Raw genomic sequence first — 20218 nt, 5'->3', positions numbered from 1 at the left:
CAGCCCAATGCAGATCCTTTCCCCTCAACACCATTCTAAGATTCAAATCCAAATTGGGGCCTCTGCACCTACTATGCAGTAAAAGGGAGTAAATGACACAGTTGCTAGAGACACACTTAAGAAAATATCTTTTGGGGCTCTCTGTAAGCAGAAAGAGCATGTGGTCAGAAGAGGTGAAAACTCCTGCACTTTCCAGTATTTCAGGCCCCACAGCCAGATGGGGCCTGAAATACTGGAAAGACCTCCATGTTCTCATGGAGAGTAAACCAGTTCTGCCTTCTGTTAGGAAGATCTATGCCAACTGAAGACCAGCTGAAGTCTCTTGCATTCAAGTGTCGGAGACACAGAATGTTAGAGCTGGAAGGGGCCAGAAGGGCAACAGGCCCCTGCTCAGTGCAGGATACCAAGTTAAGCCATCTCTCTCAGGTGGCTGTTGCATTTTGAATGTTTCTAGTGCGGGAGAGCCCACAACCTCTCTAGGGAATTAGTTCCATTGGCGTACTGCTCAGTTAGGAAATTGCCACTCCTTGCCTCACTCATAGATTCATTGTAGCTTTCTTCTAGCATTAGCTAAAAACCAGGCAGCTGCGGCAAATGTCCATTAAACTCCACCCCTCAAATCAGCCTGCAGTGCAACTTACACAACACACGTCCTCCCCTAGTTTAGATGCATGGCTTTTAAAACTGGGTTTTAACATACCTGAATGATCTCTGTCAATCAGATTAAAGATTATCTCCAAATCAGTTTTATATCTACACAGGGTTTCCACCAAAAATGGCTGCACCTGAAAAACGTTTTGTTAGCAATTATACCATATCCAAACTATGGCAGAGCAAACAAGTTCATAAATTGTATCCCTACTTAATTGTATCCCTACTACACACTGGCCAAATGCAGCCCCAGCCTTTTCAGTGCATCTCCACCACCAAGCCACAGCAATGGGGGGGAGGGGGTTGCTTTTAAAAGCAAAACTGTGTCTCCTGCCCACCTGGAATGTTTGGGGTAGGCAGTATAATCACACAAACCCTGGAAGTTCATAATCCCTGATGTACAATATACAAGATTTGACCTTGAGTCCAGATTCAATATCAAGGAGCAAAAACCCTTATCTGCTTAATCAGTATGTTTGAGCTGCTATAAATAGGAATAAATGGAAGTGAGGTTTCATGGGAGTACAGTGAAAGAAGCTCTGAACCTTTGTATTTACAAAAATAATGTATCTTCACTAGGCACATGGTCCTCCCAGGAACAGGAATGCGCGCGCGCGCACACACACACACACGGCTTTGTCTTATTATCTGTTCATCTTATAATCTTCCTGGTTTTTATGTATTTTTATTATATATTGTAAATTTAAGTCCGAAGCTACAATGGAAGGTTTACACCCTAAGTAGAGACCTACAAATATCTTTAAGTAAACAAGGGCAGTTTCCAGAGAACTGAAAACCTAACCTATTCCAACAAAACACAGAGTGTCTTGTACTTCTACTTGGAAATAAAATGGCTGAACAGGAAAAACTGGGAACTTTTCTTAAAAATTCAGTATGTAGCTTTCATTTGTCCACCAAAAGAAGATGTTACCATCTTCAGTGCTTCCTGTTATTCTTTCAGTTTCCTCAATAAAATGGTAAAATACAATATTGCCTTAACAAGCACTGCAAATTTCACAGTAATAGGTGACAATGTGAAAAAGCAAAACAAAAATCTACATCAAGGCTTTTGTATATCTTCTCAGCTTGTAATTTGTTTAAAAATATAGAGTTAATGTGAATTATTCTAGAGCTAATGGGATTTTTGCCTTTAAATCTAAAAAGAACAGAGCTGAGTTTGCTGCAATCCAAATTATTATCATGCACTAGATTTTTTATAATTGGCTATAAAATAGCAATATTCAGGAGCATATTCAATTTATGTAGCCTCAAATGGGAAAGCTTCAGGTGTACACAAAATTCACTTTGCCATTTCAGGAAAAGCATCAAATTTACCTATAAGCAGGTTATGTTTTCTATTTCTAGAGAGTCTAATATAATTGAGTAATATTATAAAAATTGTGCAACAGTGTTTTAAAGATCAACCACTTTCTACACCATCTCACCTCCTTGATGGGTAATTTGATTTCCAAATCGTCAAAAGATGAAAGGTATTCAACACTTCCATCCTGAGCCAGATAAACCAGCCGGGAACGCAGAGTTCTCCAGGGGAGGTCAAGCTGTAGAACAGACTCGATTGCTGAAGCCCACTCGCTGACAGAAATCCTTCCTGTCAAAATTTGAAAATTATTAGCCAAAATAAAAGCATGTTATATTTAAAAACAGGTGGTAGAGTATTGTTACTGGACTGTTGTCTCTAAAATGAAGGGGCCTCCTTCATGCACACCACAGAATGCTATTAGCTCACTGGGTACTGGATGAAGCTGCATGTCCATGCAATTATACTAAGTTGCCAGTATGAGCCACCAGTCCCTCAGCTGATGGGCATTCTGTGCTTCTCCAGTGCCATCTGTGTGATTTCCAGACTGTGCAAGAATAAGATACAAATGTTTCAGGGGCGTTTTTGGAGAGCTTATCCAGTAACTGCAGTCTTGGTTCAAAAAGCTTTCAAAGTTTTGCAATATCCATGATAGAAAGAGCTTTGTTGAAGAAAGCTTGGTGTCAGCATGGAAGCAGAACCTAAAGGGAGGTTACAGATAAAGAAAAAAGCATGTAGAATAATCTCCCATAGCCAGTTAGTCAGCATGAGTCATCTTTGGAAGACTAAGATTTTTGCTAGAATTATTACCCATTCACATTCTCGCAGGAGACATCTTTTGTGTGTGTTGCCCTTTGCCCAAAAAGGCTTTCCAACCCTGCAGAGTTTAATCCCAGGAGGGCTGTAACACATGCTCATTTTCTAAACATCTATATCCTTCTAAGAAAAGTATTAAAAAGTCTTATTCAGATCCAGGACCTGAGCATCCTGTTTCTGAAACCAGTGACCAACAGACAGTCCCAGGAAGTCCAAAAGCAAGACATGAAAGCATTAGCCAGCCCCTACTGTTTGAATACCTCCAGCAAGAGGGATTTAGTGAAATTTTGTCCCTAAACATGGAAGTTTCATTCAGCAGGTACAGCCAATAGCCATGGATAGACTGCTGCTGGAACCTGTTGACAGACCTGTTTTCCATGCTTTTTGCTAGTACTGTTAGCTAACATATCTTACGAATGCATTGTAAAAACAAAGGAAGTTAGACCATAAGTCCAACTGCTCCCCAGTGTTGTTGGCACTAACTGAAGTGGCTTACCAGTGTTTCAGGCAAGATGTTTCAAACATGTTCCCTCTCCTATCCCTACATATCTATGCGAGGGATTGAACTTGAGATTTTCTGCATGCAAACCACTGAGCCTTGGCCCTTCTTATGGCATGTAAATCCATAACTCAATCTTGTTAGTATGAAGGAGACCATCCTGAATCCATTCCAACTTTATGAGGTCACCTTGAGTCGCTTCCATCTGTTCTCTCAAGGCTGTGATTTCTCTTTCCCTCTTCTCCCCTGCCACCACCAGGCCTCACTCATTTTTATTTTGTGTTTTATTCTAACACAGTACTGAAATGTCTGAAATGTCTAACTTGCTTGGGAGTGATGGTGAGACAGACTTTCTGATCATTTTTTCAAGCCTTTACAAAACCCTTTTGTGTTGGGATAATTAATGTTTAATTATGAAACACTGATTTATGGAATGTTTAATCTTCAATTCATTCTTCAAGTATCTCCGGTGCTGCATTTACCATTTTAACCACTTCTACACACCAATTCTGTGTTTTTACTGAGCGCCTCCAGAACCAGAACTGCAACTTAAAGAAACTGGTTTCAAATTTTATTACCTGTACAGTTTGGATCATACTGTCTAAAAGCCGCAATCAGTTCTGATTTATGTGCAAACACTTTCTCTCGCAAACACTTTAAGGCAGACAGCTCAATTGCAGTCACTCTATAAAGAAAGTGATTGGAATTAGGAAGGATCAAACTCTCTTAAATTGACCTCCAGATTTTACAGTCGTTTACCCCAGTTCCATAGCTCTGTATCCTACCTCTGATGAAGCGTTTGTTTACGTGTAGATTTGCTGACTTGAACAAAACGGGGAATCAGATCTGGATTTAGTTTTATGTAAGCTCCACGGTTACTTCCCTCTTCATAGTAGTTTGATGCCGAAAAAATAGTGATAACCTTAATTTTTAAAAAGAAGAATCATTTGATTTTAAGCAGCTAAGGTTTCAAACTGGATTTAGCAGAACCTTTAAAAAAGTTGCAAAGTAAATCAAGCCTTATAGAAAACTTGTTTAGGCTACAAATGTGTACCTTCTGTTCAAGAAAGGGGCACACAGCACCCCTTTACATTGCTGCACTAAGAAATCAATGAGCTTTTCATCATGGGTCTAACAGGTCACAAGTCCGGAACACCAACTGTTTGGTCTATACAGGAAACTGGTTGAATCAAGGATCACTTGGGGTGGTGGGAACATTTGAAATTTTGTGCTCTCACAGAATGGTGGCAAAATAACTTACATGACAATCTTGTTCAGAGTCTCAATTCCCACTTTTTGTTGCTCAAGAGAGAAACAATGAAAAAGAACAAGGAATCTTCCTATGCGTTTCCAGAGTACCATGGATATGTAGTGATGACCATTTAAATAACAGATGCAAACTTCCACCATATCTAGTCTAGCCTGACTTGTCCAGATAGTCAAGATGCAATGAAATTTAAATTTAAAGTGTGGGCCACCTTGGATTCATTGTAAAAGGAAAAAGGGCAGGATATAAATATATAAAGATAAATGGAACCATATCTAAGAAAGAACTGTTTTCATTACCTTTCCATTATGGCTGATCTCATAGCCTTCTTGTTTGCATTCATGTGATCTGATGATCATTTTCAAATTATAACGTTTTAGCAACCGGGTGGTAACATCTGGTCCAAAGTAGCAACCTCCTCCTCGAAGTTTGTTTGGTGTACAACCATGTTGATGTCTAGGATCACTCCACAGAATATCCATCACCTTTCAAGCAAACGAGTGCAAGTGAATATCCATCAGTGATAATATGATCAGAATTTGAAAGAACTACCAATAATTATTCAGAAAGCTTTCTCCTCCACCACCACCCTTACTGGGTTTAGTTCAAAATAATCTACATTTTTTTGCTCTTCCAGTGGTGAATCATCAGGCATTGACTGGTTGAAATGGTGGAGTGGCACAGACTGCTGACAGAATTAAGCTATCAGGATGTATGCAATCCAGTTTATTGGAGAAGAGGAAGGATCTTCTGTTTGGTTGGGATTAAAAGCTCATGAAGGCCTTAGATACTGAGGATGGACTGATATCTGGAGACGGATTCCAAAAGGAAAGCTAAAGGCCAGGGAACCTAGAGCAAAGTGGCTGGAAAAAAGGATACAAAGGAGGCATTGGACTGTGAGAAAAGAAACTTGAAGAAAGGATAAATGGATGACTGATGTCTGGGACATAAATAATGAACATACATACATTCTTCACACACTGACAGGGAGAACAAAGTCACTTCCATCAGCCTCAGCTCCTGCTAACGCACCTGGTGTCATATATTGAGTGGCCAAATGTCAAATAACCCACATTTCAGTGGCAACACATAGCTGAACAGCACACTCAGTCCTTGCGTTATCATGTTGTCTGATATGGTCTCCAACCATTTATGGGGGATGAGAAAGGGCCCAATGCATGCACAAATGCACTTCCACATAAGGAGAACTTGTGGAAGTATGGGCCAATCAAAATCCCCCATTGCACAAAGTATTTCCACCTGGGTGGGAACTGGGCCCAGGGTGTATCTTGGACCCCTTGTCATGCTCACAAAAGATATGGCCAGCAGTGGCTTCATCTTCAACACATGAAGGTATCCCTTTGAACACACATACACTGACATGAAGGGACCAGGCAATTCAGAGCTGTAGGCTTCTACTTTTGCTTTTTGTAAAGATACATTGTTGTTAGTATGCATATCACTTTTACTTTGAAGCCTTACTTTTAATTTTTACAAAATTAATTGTCTACTTTGTATATATTGTAGTCCATATTTTGAAATAAAAAATCGAACAAACGTGGCATACTTGCTTCCATTCCTCTGTTGTTAACTCTGAAGATCTGCATGATGTGGTAACACTGCCAAGTTTGAGATGTTGCATTTCTCCAAGGGAGTTTGAACTGTTTGTGTCACAGATGCCGCCCACATGCTCTTCAGCATTATCCAGATCCAGGCTATGTGGTCTTCGCTTGCTAGAAGCTGAGGTAGTCCTGGGTTCTTTGCTGGACTTGTGCTGCTCAGAATGGCACTCCTTGGCTTCCATTAGATGGGAGGTGTCTTTGATAAGACTAGCTTTCCGTGTCTCTGCATTTGACTTCCGTGGTCTCACCACAGACTTGAGCTATGAAAAGATTCACAATTTCAGAGCATCTTTGCTGGTGCAGATTGACACGTGCATATTAAAAAATTATGTTACATACTTTCCTGCTGTCCTCTCTGAACAGGAAAGTACAGTAACCATCCTACTGGATCTAAGAAAATAGCCCTGGAGATATACACAAAAATATGCCAGTCTAGCCTAGCCCTTAACTTGTTTTTATCTTTAATCTTCAGGAATAACTTTGATTAAAATAATTATAGACTAAGATGCTAGCATTTATAGCCAGCATTAAAATATACAGGTACTTACAAAGATACACAGGAAGAATGCCATTTCTAAGAAGAGACTTGCTATGATATGCTTTGAACGCATCTAATGGATGAAGGAGTGGGAGACATAATCTCATTCATCTGACATCCAGAAGAGCTGGCATGACTGGCGCTGCTATTGACCGCCTTATCTCATTGTGGAATTCTGAGATGAGTGGAGCACACTTACTAGTTTTCCAAGGCTTGCTGCACAGTGAAATGGACTGGACAGTGTTTAGCGCACAAATGGCCTTGATCACAATGGGACTTAATGCAGGCCAGGACATACCATCATGCCTACCTGGTCATGGTGAAGGCTGCTTATTTCTTTGCCACCACTGAGTCTTCAGTGAACTGCACTACAGGCCTCTTCTGTGTGAAGCCTGGTCTAATCAAATCTAGTTCAGGAATGTGACTAGCCAGGCCCTTGGAAGAGTTTTGTGATGATTCTGCAAAACACTTTGAGTGCAAAGTTGTTTGCATCCACATCACAGGGGATTTAACTATTGCTGCAAGTCCCGTGGAAGCACTTCAGGCCACCATCTGGTTGTAGGTTATGGGAACATTTCCAGTTGTTGTGATCTCAGGTTGTGGACAAGATGCTTGTCAGGGTCGGCCAGCACCAACCACATGCCCTCTCAATCCTGCCCTTAGCTAATGAAATATTTCAGGGATAGATTGACTAAATTGTACCAGAAAGTGGTAAATGCTTCTTGAAGAGAACTACCCTAAACTTGAAGTGGAGGATTCAGATTATTATCATGAAGAGTCAGACACTACTTTGCAACTAAACAACAACAACAATGGGAGACTTTGCTTGTGGTGCCTTGAAGAATGTGATCACAGGGCTTCCACACATGGCATGGACTTTTTGATGGTGGAGTCTGGCTACAGAATTCCCTTCCAGTGCAAATCTGGTGTGCTCCGCACTCTTGTCATTTAGGTGCCTGTTAAAGGCATATTTATCTGTGTATACTTAGGGAGTGTATAGGCAAATGTTCTGAGCCTTTTAAAAGTTCTTGTGTTAATTATTCAATAGCATTTTATTGTGTTAATAATTCTATATGTTAATGATTCTATAGTATTTATCATATATATGTGATCTTAAAGTGTTTATATGTTGCATTGCATTTCATGAAAATTAATAGTCATCCCAAGCTCTCTGTGAGAAAGGCCAGGATAAAAGTCATTCACACACACACACACACACACAATGTACACACATGCACAATAGTGAGTATGTTTCTTGCTTTGGGAATTAAACTTAATTTAATTGAAATAGCTTGATCACCTACAACTAATTAACTGATTAAAATGTCTAACTAGGTTACAGTGAACACTTAAGGTACAATCCTCATTTAAAAATATGCATAAACCCCAAGCATGAAAATAATTAAATAATTTTTATCTGTTTTGCTTTCTTATCTTGGTTTCTTTAAATCTTTACAAAATGCAATAAAAATGTGATTTTGTAATTTAAAGATAACATGTTCAGTGTTAATCCTCACTGGTTTTAGTGACATTTAAATTGTGAGATGGAGTAGAAGAACATCAGAACTAAATAAAAATAGCACTTTGTGAGTATAACATTTTACCTTGTTTCTTTGAAATACTTTCAGGAAATTCAGGTCAGTAGAGTCTGATATCCCACCATGTAAGATAAGAACTTTACCATCAATTAGTGTTGCAAGTGGAAGCCAGCTGAAGACATCTTGTAGAAGATGCAGAATTGTTTTACCATAGCTCTATCGGATAAAAAAATGTGATTAGGCTAATTTCATAAAGGGCTCTGAAACCATCCATGTTCCAAGCTTTATGAACCAGTTCATCTTGACTTTGTTATTTTGTGGCTTTCAGACGTCTGCCTGATTAAACATGCAAACATCTACAGGAAGGTATTCTTGCAGGTTAATGGGTAGCATCCAATGGTCAGAAAGCATTAGCTGAGCTCCACTGAATCTTTCTGCTTCGCAAGCACTTGGCCCATCAGGCTTGCTAGCCCATTATAGCTGTACAAGCAACGGTGCATTATGCTTGTGCAACCTGTTGTGTAACCCATTGCATGTAACTTTTATTCCAGCTTAGTAGGTATAGGATTGAAGCTTCTGTAAATTTAAATGATTAAAATCAAACTTTTTAACCTGATAGCAACTACCAAAGAAAATGAGGAAGTAAAATGTTTACCCTGTACTTCTTCATAACTTCTTTTGTGAAACCATACCTGAAATAAGCAAGGATATAGTAAGTCTTGCAATTATAACAATCTCCATAATCATCTGGACCTCACTCATGACATATACTTAAGGGATTGGTCTTACTTCTGTTACCTGTTTATAATTGGAAAGAATGACCTATAATTGTTAACAGGGTATAACAAAATAACAACAGAGATCAACAATCAATGCATTTCTGGTTGCTGTCTCATCTGCATTCCAAATACAGATTTCCCAGTTATTTCTTTTTATTGGCATGTGTATAACAACTTATCCCTACTCTACTTAATTTGGAGACAGAGAACATTCTAGTCTAACGCATAGTATAAAACAAAAATTTGCTTGGCCACTATTTACATACAGTCCATTGCTAAAGAATAAATCCACACAATGTCTCTTTCTTAGGTGAAAGACAATATCGCCACCGTCTTCAGACATCCAGCAACATTCCTGAATGAGTGCCGGAGTCCACATTTTAGCTAAAATCTGATTCCTGCTTTCCATTAGTTCAGTAGATGGAGTACAGATTTCTACCATTTCAAAGTCTAAGGAAAACATTCTACTTGAACCTATTAAACTTTTGACCTGCCTATTCACTTATCAAAATCGTGATGCAATTTCTTTAAAAACTTTTAATGGTTATGCAATCCTATGCTGTCACTCCTTGGAGTAAGCCCCAGTTAGCTCAATGGAATTTATACCTAATTAAGTAATGAAGGTTGTAGCTGCAATTTTTTTCAATATGGGAAAACTCTCCTTGCAGATAACAGCAGTATACTGGGGATCAGATCATGTGTTGCTATTTTTAAATTGCAGGCTCTGGGAATGCAGCACTCTGAGCAGATAAAACTTGTGAAAGAATATATAATCAAAGGTAATACCTAAGATTCATGATGTGGTCCTCATGGTTTCCGCGATTCAAGTGCAAATGGTTAGGGTAGACAAGAAGGAATGCAAATAGGATTATGAGTATTTCTGTGGAATTTTTCCCCCTGTCAACAAAGTCACCATTAAAAATGTAGGGGTTTTCTTCTGAGGGAAGGCCATTCTGTAGATGAAAATAAAAGAAATTAAAGAGAAACAGACGTGCAACAGAAAAATAAACAGGCAAGGGCTGAATCGCCAGCACTAAACTGCGCAGCTCTGCACGGTCCCACCTCCAGCCTGTTCCGGCAGCTGTGCGGTCGAGTGTTCTTTTGTAGCACTGCCACTTTGCATAAGTAGGTCCGTCACACTTGCAGTAAGGCTTACACTGTGTAAGGTCCCTGTGGCAGAAAGTGACCACCAGTTACAGCATTATGCTAATTGTACGCCCATCTTCTGAGCAGCTGTTGCCCATATAGTCCATAAAATAGCTTGCCCAAGGCACGTGAGTAAATCTGATTAAGCCTGGAAAAGCTTTTTGCAAATGCTAACTTTTAAGGCTGCTTTATATTCGCCATGCCATTTACATTTCAAATGCAAAGCCCCCCTTACTTGAAGATACAGGCTTGGAGCCAATGTTCAATGGGATGCCATCTTCTCCTCCCACTTGCAGCCCTCCACATGCCTCCCCAATCTGCTCCAGAGAATCCACAACTCTCTGGAGCAGAAGCAGGGGCACCGGGGGCTGCAAGGAGGAGGAGAAATATGTTCTGTCAGCAATTTCTCTTCCGTTGGCAGAAGGGCGCTATTGGATACAACCCATAAAATATGGTATTCTTGTCCCACTTCGCTTTCCTCGGCAGTTCCACAGTTTTAGCTAATGCCCTTTTCAGGGAGAGGGGAGGCATGAAATTAAAATTTATAGCAGCAGGAAACAAGAGCAAGAGAGAGCTTTCCAATGGTTTGTGGAATTGAAAGTTGCTAGTGCCTCATTAGAGTGCCTTCTGGGTTTGTATTTAATTAGCTTCCCTTTGTCAATCTGCCTTTTAATTCCGCTCCAGGATGTCTACATGCATGGCATCAATTTAACACGGACTAATTTAGCAACTGGTAATTTAAATTATTATGGAGTAGCATTGTTGGGGGCCTCCTCGTGTTGTTTTTTGAGGAACTGAGCGATGTCTTACATGGCCAGTGGAAGTGTCCCATACCCTCGACTTTAAATAAACAAAGGTGCTCTGCCTAAAAGGAGATATTGAAAAGCATTGAAGACATTTCATCTAGCCTAACTGGCTTTGGAAAGTGTTTGGATAATCATTTCAAAGCATTAAACTATTCTCTTTCTTCTTTCTCTTGCAAAGACAATGCCGGCTTGTATGCCGAGGAGTCTTTGGCCGCAAAATCAGAGAAATCCAAGTGACAAAGAGAGAGCGGGGAAAGGAGGGAGGGAAAGGGAAAATCATGAATTGTGAGTAGTAGCAGCCAATTCAGTGACTAACACCTTGTGCATAATAAGGGCACAGAACACATTAACAGAATGGGTGCTTGTCTGTGTGTGTCATACACACACAGAGTAATCCTCAGGAAACACTTCCCTAGAAGCCTTGAATTACAAAGAGTATTATAGAGAATATTGCAAAGTATTAACGAGACCTAAGGCAGGTAGAGGCAAAAGCAACAAACCCGGACTCTCCTGCAGTCAACTGTCCCTAACTGCCTTTCTGTATTTTGATGGTACCAGTGGAAGCTGCTGGATCTCTGCAAACCACAACATGGGCGAGCTGAAGATTTTAATGGCTTGGCAAACTGGACCCTGCAGTTCTTGCAGGAGCATGATGAAAAATTTATGCCATGAGTCTGACAGAAATGCAACCAAAACAGGGTTCCATGTATGTGAGCCAATCAGTGTTATCAGAAACTCCAAGGTGGTGTTTCAGCTCAATTAGGGTTAAACAGGCTTGGTAGCCAAAAAAATTGTGTGTTTCATGAGCAAAATAAAATAGAAATTGGGGACAAGACGGCCCACCGGATAGCACACAGCTACCGGAACATCAGAATACGGACAAGGAGCTCTCTTATTAGGAGAAAGGAATACCTTGCAAGATTTTAGTCCTAATCTGACCTGGTAGGTAGAATTCCTAAGTACAGCTGCTCAATATTGGAGCTCCTAGGAGGAGGGGGATGCACCTGTTTTAGGATTAATGGGAGGAACATGAAATATACTTCCATATAGTGCAGTGATATGTATATGCGTGTGTGTGCTTTCTCCATGTTAGAAAGAAAATCAGTGGAAAGGGCACAGAGTGCAATTTTGATCACTTCCGACATGAATTTACATTTGGCACATGAATGCATGGAACAGAAATAAAGACCAACAACCCTGCTGTGCTTTTCTTTGGTGTCAATTGCATGTGGAGGAAGTGGCTGCCTGGCAGTTCATCTCAAGAGCTCACTTCCTTGCTAGAGCAAGATGAAACAAATTAGTTCTGAAAATGCTGCAAAAGCAAAGCCAGGGCAGGTGGCAGAATTATTTGTGAAGGGGATCTTTTTAAGAATAACCCCAAGTCCCCATTTTTAAAGTAACTTATTAAATGAGGTACTTTACTTCGCACAAGGAGGATAGTGAGAAACAGAACCAGGATCTTACATAAGCATTGGATTCGATTGTGATTCATAAAGACTTTCAAGCATATTATTCCAAAAGTGTAATACTAAAAAGCCATGTCTTGAACTATTTATAAAAGACAGTAGTTATACCAAAAGGAAAAGAAGCCAGCTATTAGCGTAGTTTAAATTCTCATCTTCAGCTAAATACTGAAGATAACTTAAAGCACAATTCTATATATGTTTTGGCAGAAAAATGGCCTGCACCCCCAGCAAGCCTCAGCCAGTGGTTGTCAGGGTCCACGGCCAGGACATGGGTGGCCAGAGGCAAGGCATGAGAGAGGCATCAGGACCAGGACCACAGAATTTTGGGAAAGACCAAGTCCAAAAGCAGGCTTTAAAGGAAGGTCCAAATCATAGCCATGGTCCAGGCTGAGGTCAGGAGTCAGGCCCCTTCTGACTCGCTCTGCTTCTATGTTTCTATGACAGGAAAGCAGGACAGGGCAGGAGGCACAGAAAGATGCAGAAGAAATGGTGAGATGCAGTAGCAGGAAAGGCGGGATGGGGGCACAGGAGAAAACAGGAGACCCTGTGCTGCAGAGGCAACACAGCAGGGCAGGAGATAGGGAAGGGGCAGGCACAATGGACGAGGGAAGAGCTTGCTCTTATATAGCTCTTCCTCCAGGAGTCCCAGCTGGCACTGGGAGTGTTCCTGCCCATACAGTGGTAGTTGTTCTGGATCTGGCCACCAGTGCAGCCCAGATCCTGACAGTGGTGCCCAGTCCGGTAGCACCACAAGAAAAAAGGAAAAATCATAGGTGTTGGCAGTTATTTGAGAATTAAGTGCTCTCCAACGTTGTCTCAAAGATCTTATTAGAAAGCATTGCTTTAGATGGAGCAGAGAAAATGAGTTTATCTGCTGTCCCTCATGAACAGTGAGCATTAGTTCAAAGTAGAGAGAGCGTTTTGCTAATAAATAATTTATCATACCTGAGGTTTTAAGTGCTTCTTCCCACCACATAGGGAAAAAAAGTTTATAGTTCCAAGGAACACTATCCTTTAGTTTTAATACCCTCCAATTGCCTTTAAACAGTGACTCCAAATAACATTCCATTACAATTGACAAAGCACCAAAGATGGAAAGATGGCCACATGCCAAATATTGATGCAGCAATGTACTGATAATCTGCGCATAAACTGAGTAGAACAAACTTAGTTGTGCTGAAGTACTTCCTCATAGATCAGCCACAGCACATTTACTTACTTTGTAGAAAATCAGCAGCAGATCATCCAACTTTCCATGCAAATCACCTACAAAGAATACCATGTTTACAATCAGATACAAACAAGAATATTCAGTAGGTAGCCTAACAGTGCAATTCCAGATATCTCTGGTTGGAAGCCTCATTGAGTTCAGAGGTACACAGTCCCAGATAAGTGCACCTTGGCCTTCTGAATGAGCAACGAAGCTAACTGCCACTGTTCTACCCAACTGTTTCTCACCATATTGGGTTCTACGATTGATACAGCTCTGCAACTGACATGCATAAACCAGTGCTATGGTGGACTAAATGTGCATCTTCTCCCCTGATGCAGATTTTTCTATGCTATGTACTGTTAATTTTTCATCGCAACAGCACTGACCCAGCTTTCTATGTGCATAGTCAGATATAGGAGCAGCAACGAGGTATTGCATCTCCCAGAAAGAGCAGAAAAATGTGAAGGGCTAATGGAGAACACAAGCACCAGCACACCAGAGGTGGAAAATGGTCACATGCCAAATTAACTCCAAAAGCTCCATGACAGCTTCATGGGGCCCTCAGACCATTGCTTGCCATTCAAAGTTTAAAAGGTACACCACTGAGAAACAACAGGTTTACACATCCAAATTTAGCCGATCCAAATCCTAATCTTGTTTAACAAAGGAAGGCATTTATTGATGCCTTTTGCAACCTGGTCTCATCCAGATATGGCTCTGCTGGTTGGGAATGACCAACATGGTTCACACCTGGATCTGTTCCTGGGTTATTTAGGAGAATGCAAACACAGCAGTTAAACCATATTATTAACTATCCATTTTTAGCATGGTATTTTACTACAAGTCATTACTGACACTGAAATAACAATGTGTGTTTCTAAACATCATATGCAAGTAATTGGACGGCACACAAATTTTATAAATAAATAAATAAAAACTGCTCTTCTTTATACAAATGTGAGCAGAGCAGAATAGGAAAAAAATAAAGCATTCTTACATATAAGGCAAGCCAACTATATTGGCATATCAAAGGTTCTCAGGAATATAAAAAATATTTATCAATTGCCTTGATTTTTATAAAGGTTAAGTATTAGATTTCTTTGTTCAACTGCACATATTAAGATTTTTAAAAGGAGAGGAAACACAACATTCACTTCTTAATACAGAGTACATTAAACCCTTTAAAATAAAATCCAACAAGTATTATAATGAAGTAAAAGGTTTTGATTGGTTTTAGTGGGGTTGAGATTACAGTCCTTTAGGAAACTAACACAAAAACACTCACCAGATTAATATTTAAATACGTCTTTCAATGTAGAGTGTTAAAAAGGATTTTCAGGAAGTGAAATAGATTGTATTTAGTGGTAATCAACATTTTGGCTTGAACTTCAGTTAAAATTACACTTTCATCTGTCGTGAATCATGTTTTTGCTGTGAAGACTATTATCTGCTTCAGGGACAGGTCAGAATCTCTCTCAGATGCTCTTTCAATTGTGCAAATGAGGATCCCAGCATGTACACTGATTAGCAAACATGCTGATTTACCAGAACAATGGCCATCCATCTAACCAGAGGGGCTTGTAGTAGTTTTTGGAAGAAAAATGATATTCTGCATGCACAACAATAACTTGCTCACTGAATAATATAAAAATAGAAAGGCAAGAACCCTATTTACTGCTATACCGGATGCTTAAAGCAGCCTTGAACAAGCTCTGGTCTCCCAAGCCCTTCTGTTACTTTCATTTTCTAGACTGTCCCTTCACTTAAAGATAGTGACTCTGACATACTGTGTTCTAATGTGGTCACGATCTTATATTGCAACTCTAATTCCTCAGGGAAACCCAGGAAGAATCACTCTCTCTTGTCTGTAAATTATGAGGGTGTGAGCAAGGACACCAAATTGGGAGGCACTTTGAGTGCTACGCTCAGAAAGGAACTTTTCTGTGTATCTGAATTAGTCCTTAACAATATACAGACAGAGAGAAATTATCAGTAGTCCGCGGAGAGACTTCCAAATATCAGTCCATGTGTTTTCAAAAGTAGGCAAGAGGGAAAGCAAATCCAAACTCTAACGTCTGGTGAGTGCATATTCCATCCTTTCACTTGTTCTATTATTTATCTCTCTCCATATCTACATAAAATCCTCAGGACAAACATTTCACAACCTTTACACATTGAAGAGATACATCGGAAAAGTACAACTTCCCATCGCCTTGTTCATGATCAACATGATTTATATATATATGATAGAGGTGAACCTTGTATACTGCCTTAGCTTTCTTGCTAAAGGAAGAAAGCTGGGATATAAGTGCAATGCAATAATGTATTTATTTGTTGCATTGTATACTTCATATAGGCCATAGGGTCTCTGGGTTGTTTACAAATTTAAAAGACAAACAACCAGTAAAATAATCATACCAAAATAAAAACAAAGAACCATAACATAGAATAAATCGCCTCAGAAGAAACACCAGTCAACAGGCATTTCTTCCACCATAAACATGTTCAGGAACCATTTGTTGAAGTACTTGGGGGGAAGGCTAGAGGTGAAAGAAATTATTTACCACACAAAATAGCATTTTACAGATGGAAAAGCAGCTCTTTTCTTGAAAGTTTGCCTGGTTTAGGCACTGACTCACCCAGCAAAATCTGACAGGAAAAAAAGTGGGAGGAAGTGTTTGGCTTACTTCGGATGCACGCCAGAGTGAGTCAGCAGCCTTTTTTCCATAATAAAGGGAAGCTGGGAAGGGATTGTTCTGTAAGGAAGTGGGGAGGAGGCTGGGGCAGAAATGCCCGGCGAGGCAGCCCTTCAAGATGCACCTTGGACACCACTCCCTCTTACAAAGGGCACTGTAGCTCACCACAGATGGTTATTTCCTTCGCGTAAGAGGTTGACACCTGAGTGATGTTCGGCATCTGCTGAAGGACTTTCCTGGTCTCATGCAAGAGCTGAAGCACATAGCGGGCATGAAGGTGCTGCAAAGAGTCATCCACAAAGACAGAAATAACATATTGCACAAAATCCCAAGCAGAATATCATCACTAAAGCTAAGCCTGTCAGACGCAGACAGTTCTTGGCTGCTTGCCTTGTAACTAGATTGCATTTGAAAATGAGAGAAGAACTTTAGAGGAAGAAAATTAGGTGAAATGCAGAAACATATTTAGAAAAAATTACATATGTATACAGTACGGCATTAGGAGAAAATTCAAGGAAACTTTTGGCTCAATTGTCTGGACATCACTAGACTGGAGAAGGTTATAATCCTATATACTTTTACCTGGGAACAAATCTCACTGGGGCTTACTTTTGAGTAGACATGCATAACCCATGCATACTAGGATCTTAAATTCTATTAGTGTAGTCCAATGCTGGTCTACTACAAGAAGTTCCACTGATCTCAGTGAAGCTGAGATGGCAACCTCGATCTTTTACTCACTAGGTTCACATGACATGATAAATAGTGAAAGCTTATAAAACAAAGCTGATTTGTATTCTCACTACACAGTTAGACTGGGTAACTAACCATGTTGTTGGGTTCAGATAAGACAACAAGCCACCCCTAACTTATAAGTTTGCTCTACTATGGTTGCCCTAAAGTGTGTTGACAGTTCTGAAGGTTTTAATATATGTAATAATTTAAAATGTTTTTAAAGTTTAAAAGGTGGTAATGTCTCCATGTGAGTGATGTGTGGTTCTGTGAAGTAATTTATTAATGTTAATTGCAATGTCTTGAGATTTTAATGTTTAAACTTTATTGTGAGACTGCAGTTGATTGGCTTATGTAAAGAACTCATTTAGAGAATTGATTAAGGAAGTTATGTCCTTTTGCTTCTTTTTCTTCAAAGTATGCTAAATTCAACTTATTTTTAAGAAGTAAACACACCATCATTCATTTATTTTAAATAGGTTTATAACACTTAAAATTACTTTTCCTACTATGTTCTTTAATTTTTTATATGATGCTAGCCTAATGGTGCTTAATATGCCTTTGCACTTATCAATTGGAACTTTTGCAGAAGGTTGTAAAAATAAAAGATAACACTGTTTTATCAGTGGTCTGAACTTGCCTGTCGATGCTTGAAAGCTTGAAGAAGCAAGTCAGTGTCAGCAACAGTGAGGGGAAAACAAAGGCGAGGTCCGTAGTAGGAGTCTGGCACTTCTACCGTCCTTTGATATTCTATCATGGCAAGGTCAGAACCCTCTATATCGTGATCCATGGTGGTGGAATAAAAGTGAGAGCTCATGTCTGTAAGGAAGCAGAAAACAACTTTCAAGGACTTAGTTCAGTCGATAAAATAGGCACAGGTAATGGCTTAGATCCAGCCTTTTCTCACAACAGCAGGATAGCCAGAAAGTGGGGTGGGGGCAGGGGGGAGCTTAGCTGAATCCCTGCAGCCCCAAGGGCTACCTCCCCAGCAGGGGTGTTGCTGGGTACTTAATAGATTCCTCACCCAGATCAACAGCACACCATCTGCACAGAAAATGCACGTGCTACTGTTCTTCGATATGCCCATTTAGAACAAAAACTTAGATTTTTTTTCATTAAACAGAAGTCAAGGTTGATATCACTTCTCAGATCACCCCAAATAAGCAGTATTTTTTCAGTTGCAATTAATTTGCAATGACATTATAGAAATGCAAAAAGGTGTTGCTCTCAGCATTTTGTTGTTGTTGTTAGCAATTCCTACCCCTCTCTGCCTAGAAAGGCAGCATTTGAACCAAACTGAGCTACGAGAATTTTACAGAGCTCTAATCCTAACCACCCTGTTTTGAGACAGGTGTAGCACGTGGGGAATTCTAATTGTTCCCTCCATAGCAGAAATCTCCCTTTAAACATACATTAATTTCAGTGAACACACAGGGCTCTGGGAAATAGATCCAGGGCCCTGACAAATTGGGATGGGATCAGGGGCCCACCTCTAGCCCTGCTAGAGTGGTATTTCAGGAAAAGAGAAATACTAGCTTATAGGACCAGGGCGTGGGGTGCGGAGGCTATCAATGGCTATGCTGACACGGGCTCCCTCTGTTATCAGAGGCTGCATGCTTCCACACATCAGTTGCTGAGAAACTTGAGCAGGTGAAACTCTTGTAACAACCAGCTTGAGGGGTCCCACAGGCAGCTTGTCACCATACGAACTGAGTGCTGGATTGGGTGGACTATTGGTTTTGGCTTTCCCTGTGTTATTAAGAGCTTCTCCAAAATGGAATTCAGCACTCTGGCTGAAAGAAATCAACAGTCCTATTTTAAAACTTCTAGCAATATATCAAAATAGCTACATAATGTCAGCATTAGTTTTAAAGTGCAAGCCTGCCCATTCTGAAGTAAGTCCTATCAAATTCAAGGGCGTTTAATCCAAGGCAACTGTGTGCAGGATCGCAGCTGCACTGAGCTACACAGCTCCAGCTCTTGTATTTCCAGTACCGGGAAACAAACACAAGCACCTATTTGCACACATATGGCCCAGGATACATTGGCATGCATAACAAGATACATACATGTGATTGCTTAGGAAACATGTTAAAGCTATTTATTGAAACTATGACTTGGTTCTTACCTGGATCATTCTCATTAGCCTGAGCAAAATGGTCCAGCATGAATGTGAAGAAATTGGACAGCTGCAGAAGAAAGCACATACATTAGTTTAATCGAAATGTTTCTGTTCCCTTGTCCAGCCCCACTTTTGGATCATTTTACACTGAGCAACTTCCCAACCCCCATAACTGCTAGGAATCCCCATTTAAAGAAAGGGAAGCTTTATACACACACATGAAAGCTGACCATTGGAAGCAGGAAACATTTCCAAGCTTATAAAACAGAATGGTGAAAAATTGCTGCAGGTATAGATGTTCCTTCCAAATATACTGCATGTTTGAAGTGTTTAATTTAAGGCTTCTTATATTTGATTATCCTCCTGCAAGAAATTCTTTAGTGCTTGTTGTCTCCTTGTAAGATAACTTCAGCACAGTGAACTATCTGAGCTGTTCTCCCATGGCCTTATCTACATCAACTGCATTCTTGGCAGTACTTTATACAGTTGTTGGACTTCTGAAGTTGCAGTTGTACCAAAGGAACCCACCACTGCACAATAGGAATCTGCCTGCTCCCTATATCAACTGCTTCCCCAGAAGTCTAGAGCAGTATTTATTACTGGAGCATAACAGATCAGAGGTGCAACTTTCTGCCACTAACCTGACCTGCTAGAACAGAAAACACAAAAAGCACACACACATTCCTGCCAATCCTGATTTGAAAAAAAAAAAGGAAGTTGAGGGGGGAAATGTTCCCAAAAGGCGCCATTTCACATTTAAAATTCATTGAAAAAGTAACACCATTGTGACTACAGGAATACATGCATTTACTTGGAACAAGTATAATCTTGTTGCAGAAAAAATGTTATTTTTAAGCACAAGTAATAAAACAAGCATGTGTAACACTGACCATGCCTGGGTGTCCATGCATTAACTACAGATTTTAAATGATGGTTTTTAATATTAAGAGGAGGAGGAAGAGGAAAATGAGGCTGTGATGAGCAGCGTCAACCCCAGCTTACTTTTGCT

General features: G+C 40.1%; 1 protein-coding gene across 1 annotated transcript in view; it reads right to left on the bottom strand.

Annotated features, from left to right (window-relative positions):
* The window catches only part of PPEF1 (protein phosphatase with EF-hand domain 1), a 33447-nt gene that overhangs the window by 1852 nt on the left and 11377 nt on the right, over positions 1 to 20218 (bottom strand). The window contains exons 4-16 of the mRNA XM_044441413.1: positions 19216 to 19276; positions 17728 to 17906; positions 16521 to 16635; positions 13666 to 13712; positions 9815 to 9981; positions 8905 to 8941; positions 8316 to 8465; positions 6119 to 6433; positions 4851 to 5036; positions 4070 to 4206; positions 3863 to 3969; positions 2097 to 2260; positions 701 to 785 (exon numbers count right to left, since the gene is read on the bottom strand). Of these exons, the coding sequence (XP_044297348.1) occupies positions 701 to 785; positions 2097 to 2260; positions 3863 to 3969; positions 4070 to 4206; positions 4851 to 5036; positions 6119 to 6433; positions 8316 to 8465; positions 8905 to 8941; positions 9815 to 9981; positions 13666 to 13712; positions 16521 to 16635; positions 17728 to 17906; positions 19216 to 19276 (1750 nt within the window). The remainder of the gene's footprint in view (positions 1 to 700; positions 786 to 2096; positions 2261 to 3862; positions 3970 to 4069; positions 4207 to 4850; positions 5037 to 6118; positions 6434 to 8315; positions 8466 to 8904; positions 8942 to 9814; positions 9982 to 13665; positions 13713 to 16520; positions 16636 to 17727; positions 17907 to 19215; positions 19277 to 20218) is intronic.

Source organism: Varanus komodoensis, unplaced genomic scaffold (genome assembly GCF_004798865.1).
Source record: "Varanus komodoensis strain SLA01 unplaced genomic scaffold, ASM479886v1 scaffold4, whole genome shotgun sequence".
NCBI classification, from domain to species: domain Eukaryota; kingdom Metazoa; phylum Chordata; class Lepidosauria; order Squamata; family Varanidae; genus Varanus; species Varanus komodoensis.
The sequence above is the reverse complement of the archived record's forward strand: the minus strand, read 5'-3'. Positions and strand labels throughout refer to the sequence as shown.